At 45.8% G+C, this 6,110-nt stretch overlaps 1 protein-coding gene across 1 annotated transcript; it reads left to right on the top strand.

Annotated features, from left to right (window-relative positions):
• Nucleotides 1-4,178: 4,178 nt before the first annotated feature.
• Nucleotides 4,179-4,965, top strand: LOC308165305 (uncharacterized protein; the record flags this gene model as incomplete). The annotated part of the gene is made up of 1 exon (XM_080539465.1): nucleotides 4,179-4,965. The coding sequence occupies one exon, from the start codon at nucleotides 4,179-4,181 to the stop codon at nucleotides 4,815-4,817; it is 639 nt and encodes a 212-aa protein (XP_080395591.1). The 3' UTR covers nucleotides 4,818-4,965.
• Nucleotides 4,966-6,110: the final 1,145 nt, after the last annotated feature.

Below are 6,110 nucleotides of genomic sequence, written 5' to 3'. Positions count from 1 at the left end.
CCTAGCCCTGGTGTTCCAGCAAAGCTCCCTGGAGCTCAACACCAGCAAAACTAAGGAGCTGTGCTTTGGGAACAGGGAGAAGGCAGACTGTCACCACCTCTTCCAGCCCCTCAGCATCAACGGCCAGCTGGTTGAACAGGTACAGTCCTTCAAGTACCTGGGGACAGAGATTGACATCTCTCTGTCCTTCTCCCAGCATACTGACTTAATCTACAAAAAGGCCCAGCAGCGCCTCCACCTGCTGAGGAAGCTCAGGGCTTTTAACGTCAGCAAGGACATTTTAACCCTGCACTAAAAGTAGCATAGCCCAGCCCTTTTCAGTTGCTTTATTAAGCATACTAGTGTAGCCTACTATGTAGGGTTGGGTACCGAAAATCGGTACCGGTAGGTACCGGTTACTTTACATTCGGTAAGTGTAGTAATATAGTTAGTGATTGTATTATTGTATTATTATATTGATATTATTATTATCATCATAATAATCATAATCATATTATCTAATTTCGCTAGCTAGCCTAGCTACGAGGTCACCGAGAATGCCGAAGACCGCAATGAAGCGTTCTAAAGTGTGGCTGCATTTCACCCGACTCGATGAAAACAACGCGAAGTGCTCAAAATGTTTTAAATCATTCGCGTGTAAAGCAGGCAACACATCGAACTTGATGAAACACCTGACAACGCACGCGATACATTTAAGGGTAGAAGGGTGCTCCGTGTTTGACAGCTTGCGCAAGTTCACCCGCCCTTCGGCGGCAAGCACCTCAGCAGCAGCAAGCACCTCCGGAGAGGGGGAGGCGGAGATCGCCATTCCCATTGAGGATGATGATGACAGCATTTCCTCAGGTTAGTAATAATGTTTCCGTTTATTTATTTAAAGAGGGGGACAGTGGACATTCTATCTGCGTTCGCCCTTCGCCATTTTATCCTCCTGCCACGTTTTCACTTGCAACTGCCGACTGGAGTGAGATCAGAGAGCTGCCCGTTGGAGCCCAACAGGAGAAGCAGCAGCTACAGTGAGAGAGGAGAGAAAGACTGGAGTGAGATCAGAGAGCTGCCCGTTGGAGCCCAACAGGAGAAGCAGCAACTACAGTGAGAGAGGAGAGAAAGACTGGAGTGAGATCAGAGAGCCCGTTGGAGCCCAACAGGAGAAGCAGCAACTACAGTGAGAGAGGAGAGAAAGACTGGAGTGAGATCAGAGAGCTGCCCGTCGGAGCCCAACAGGAGAAGCAGCAACTACAGTGAGAGAGGAGAGAAAGACTGGAGTGAGATCAGAGAGCTGCCCGTTGGAGCCCAACAGGAGAAGTAGCAGCTACAGTGAGAGAGGAGAGAACGACTGGAGTGAGATCAGAGAGCTGCCCGTTGGAGCCCAACAGGAGAAGCAGCAACTACAGTGAGAGAGGAGAGAAAGACTGGAGTGAGATCAGAGAGCCCGTTGGAGCCCAAGAGGAGAAGTAGCAACTACAGTGAGAGAGGAGAGAAAGACTGGAGTGAGATCAGAGAGCTGCCCGTTGGAGCCCAACAGGAGAAGTAGCAACTACAGTGAGAGAGGAGAGAAAGACTGGAGTGAGATCAGAGAGCTGCCCGTTGGAGCCCAACAGGAAAAGCAGCAACTACAGTGAGAGAGGAGAGAAAGACTGGAGTGAGATCAGAGAGCCCGTTGGAGCCCAACAGGAGAAGCAGCAACTACAGTGAGAGAGGAGAGAAAGACTGGAGTGAGATCAGAGAGCTGCCCGTCGGAGCCCAACAGGAGAAGCAGCAACTACAGTGAGAGAGGAGAGAAAGACTGGAGTGAGATCAGAGAGCTGCCCGTTGGAGCCCAACAGGAGAAGCAGCAACTACAGTGAGAGAGGAGAGAAAGACTGGAGTGAGATCAGAGAGCCCGTTGGAGCCCAACAGGAGAAGCAGCAGCTACAGTGAGAGAGGAGAGAAAGACTGGAGTGAGATCAGAGAGCCCGTTGGAGCCCAACAGGAGAAGCAGCAACTACAGTGAGAGAGGAGAGAAAGACTGGAGTGAGATCAGAGAGCCCGTTGGAGCCCAACAGGAGAAGCAGCAACTACAGTGAGAGAGGAGAGAAAGGACTGGAGTGAGATCAGAGAGCCCGTTGGAGCCCAACAGGAGAAGTAGCAACTACAGTGAGAGAGGAGAGAAAGACTGGAGTGAGATCAGAGAGCCCGTTGGAGCCCAACAGGAGAAGTAGCAACTACAGTGAGAGAGGAGAGAAAGATTCACAAGAGTTGCAGACCAGAGGAAGATTTGTGTTTTATATGTCTTCCATGCAGATCAATAAAAAGAATTGGTTGAAAGAAGTTTGCCTGTTTGACCATCGTTACACTGATTTGATCATCGTTCTATGATTTCTTGTTTTGTTTTATTTAACCAGGAAAGGGACGGGGGATTGAGAGATTAAACATGCAGGTAGGTAGGCCCAGGATGGATGGTGTTAGCTGGACTGGGGGAGTAGGGTGAGGGGTGTGTGGAGGTCAGGCCCCAGGTGTCGTTATGTGGTACAGCATTCAAGAGGGTCCTATCCAAGACAGGCAGCAGCAAATATTTAGCTACAGTAACATTATTTAACCTATGTTTATATTGTTGGCTCTCCAGCTACAGCATCAGAGAACTTTTCTTCTCATAAAAGCATTTTAATAAAGCACCAAACTATGATGATTAACTAATGACGATTAACATGAACTACTTTCCTAACACCAGGGGAGCCACCCCTCCTAAATTTCGTTGTTTGGTACCTGTACTGTAGCAATGACAAATAAAGTCCATTCCATTCCATTCCATTCCATTCCATGTAACATAACCCTTTTATAAACCATTTATAAACTCATTGTAAAGGGTACCTTGTTGCCAGAGTGACCTTGATAAAAACACTTTGTTTTACAGTTTTTATTCCATTATGTAAATTACTTGTGTTTTCACAGATTTGACGACGATGAGGATGAGATGGACCCTGAAATTGAGGAAGCTTATGAGAAGTTCTGCCTAGAATCAGAGAGAAAAACATTCTGTTGTTCAGGCTGTTTGGCTTTTTTGGGTTGGGGAGTTCGATTTTTGCTTTTGATTGTTTCAGAAACGTTGTTTAAATGTAAGGGTTGTTCAATCTCCTGTATGTATGAATATATTTGGTAATAAAAATAATTCTGATTCAAGAAGGGAACTTTGACCAATGACAAGGTGGAGGAAATTCACAGGGCTGTTACCAGGTTTGTGGTCAAGGGACTGCATTCCTTTTCCACTGTGGAATCTCCCTGTTTCAGGTAAAGTGACGTGAAAACAATATTTGTTTACTTTATGTTTATAAATCTGTGCCATTAGACAATTATGTCAAAACAAAACAAAAGTCAAAATGACTAATAATAAATATCCTCAAATATGTTTACAGAGAGATGACCACCGCCCTCAATCCTCGCTACAAACCGCCATCCAGAGATGCTCTGTCCAATACCCTTATTCCTGCATGGTACTCAGTTGAAAAAGAAAACCTCATTAAGGAATTAGCAAACATAAATGTGGTTGCTATTACCTGTGATGGGTGGACGAGTGTGGCACAGGACCACTATTTAACGGTTACTGTGCACTACTCGATTCATGGCCACATTAAGCAGAAGGTGCTTAACACCAAAGCTGTGTATGAGTCACAGACAGGCCTGGTGGTGGCAGAAGAAATACATGGCATTCTGGCTGAATTTAAGCTAAACAAAAAAGCTGTAGCCGCCACAGTAGACCAGTGGTTCTCAAAGTGTGGGGCGCGCCCCCGGAAGGGGGCGCAATAGCAATACTGGTGGGGCGCGAGAGACTGGGGAGGTCAACAATTAACACTCAGGTGAACTCTTTGACTTGTTCTAGTTGTAGCTTCATAATCTTCGTAATGGAGTCATTTCTGACAGGGACAGCGAAAACAAAAACGGAAAATGCGACAAACATGGTTAAAAAAAAAACTGTTCGAAAGTATGACGAGGCTTACCTTGCAATGGGCTTCACCGTGAATGTGGTGGGAGGTGAGGAGAGACCATTGTGCGTGCTATGTCTCAGAACATTAGCAGCAGACAGCCTGAAGCCAAACAAGTTAAAAAGGCACCTTGAGACAACACACCCCAATGATGCAAAGAAGCCACTGGCCTTCTTTAAAAGAAAACTTACAGAGTACAGAAAGCAAGAAACTCATATGACAATGGCCGCGCACCGGAGGACCTTTCCCCTCCACGCGCGCACGGGCGCATGCCGGAACCTTTTCGGACCCGTGGATCACGACGAGCTGAACCGGGAGATGAAGTCCACACTGCGGGAGATCTCAGACCGGGACCAGCGGAGGTGGAACTTTAACTTCGAGGCCCACACGCCGCTGCCTGGGGACTACGAGTGGGAGGAAACTCCCGTGGATACCCAAAGCCCCGTCTTCTACCAGGACTCCGTACAAGTGGGCAAATCAAGGATTGTTGATTGCATCAAGTCATGCACCTTGGACTTGAGCCCAGCACAGGACTGCCCTTCTCAGGATCTATTGCCCGTTTGCAAGGACCGTTTAACTTTAACCAGCTCTGAAAGTAGCACTCCTTCTTCTTGCCCCACCGAGATCAACCAGGAGAACCGAGCGGACAAGCTGAACTCAGGGAAGCCCTCGACCCGCAAAGCCCCGTGCACCCGACGCAACAGAACGGCCACTACTGACCCCACGGCCACACACATAACAGACTTCTTTGCGAAACGAAAACGGCCGGCCGACACGAAGACTAATAATGAAAGCACATGCATGCAACATTCTTCGTCTGCAATTCCCGTGGAACAAACTCCACGCAAGAGGATTCGTTGAAGGTGTTTGCACTAGGACTGTGTGATTATCGTTTCGAGTTAGAGACGGAGATGAACGTGGAGGAACGGAGAAGGCAGGGCGAGCCCCGTCCCACCCCGGCTCAGTGCGTCTCCGAGCGGACCACAGAGACTCTCAGGATCGGCCGGTCGGGAGAGACTCCGCCGAAGGACTTTATTCAGACAAAATGTAGCATACATGGTTGCTTTGCATACAGCCACTTGACAGTGTTAAAATGTTTTTTAACAACTGTGCAATCCTAAATTACTTAAAAAATTGTCTACACTGGCTAAAAGTGTGCAGCTTTATAAAGACAATAAATGTTTATTTCTGTTCAATATATCTGGGTTGTGTATATATATATTTAAAACTATTCTAATTTATGATTTATTTATGTTTCTTTATATTTACAAAATGCCTTCTTTGATTTAGCCAAAGGGCAACTTTTTTTTATTTACAAAGTTTTTATTGTGATGTTTTGCAATCATGTAGCCTAGCTTTTCATAGCAGCCTACACTTGAAAAATAGGTTTCATTGTGTTTCTGAGCCGTTATGTCGTTGCATTCATTTTCTGTTTCGCAAAAGATGCAAATAAAAATATTTTCGTTTGAAATTTAACAAACCGTTTTTTGTGTTTTATTCTGCGTTTAGTAGGCCTACAAATAGCCTTTTAACACCAGGTATCATAATGGGTCCTCTACAGAAAGGATTAGTTTGTTAATAGTAGGCTGTGTGTCATTTCCAGTAACGCTTGCACCACTATATTATAGGGCGTCGCCACCCTGCACCACCTCAGGGCTCCAGTCACACTTCTGCCTTTCAGGCACAGACACAACAAGAAAAACATGCTTTTATCCTCGAATGGCATGCCTCTCTTTCAACCTCTGACTTAAACATATCTAGAGCCACTGTGGACTGTAGCCTATGTCATCAAATGTAATGAAGCCAATATCAGAATATCAAATCTCAATGGCATTCGGCAATTTACATTAAAAAACGTGAATAGTGAAATGGATAACCTAAATAACAATAATGGACGCTTTAGACTAAAACAAGGTTCATAGGCCTTAATTGCCACGAACATCCTCCAAGGTCAGCTTAAAGGTTGTTGTGATTGCAAATCCCCTACTGTTGTTTAGGCCATATAGGCCTATATTTAATGTCACAAACCATTTATAACATAAGCCTAGCTATAATTCCCTCAAATCAAACTTGATCTATTATCGCAGGTTATTTCAGTTCACTTAGGGCCTAACGCGTGCTGGTATAGGGCCTATGGGCTTAATAGCCTGCCTT

This window comes from Nansenia antarctica (assembly GCF_963989245.1).
Source record: "Nansenia antarctica genome assembly, chromosome: 9".
In the NCBI taxonomy this organism is placed as follows: Eukaryota; Metazoa; Chordata; class Actinopteri; order Argentiniformes; family Microstomatidae; genus Nansenia; species Nansenia antarctica.
The sequence above is the reverse complement of the archived record's forward strand: the minus strand, read 5'-3'. Positions and strand labels throughout refer to the sequence as shown.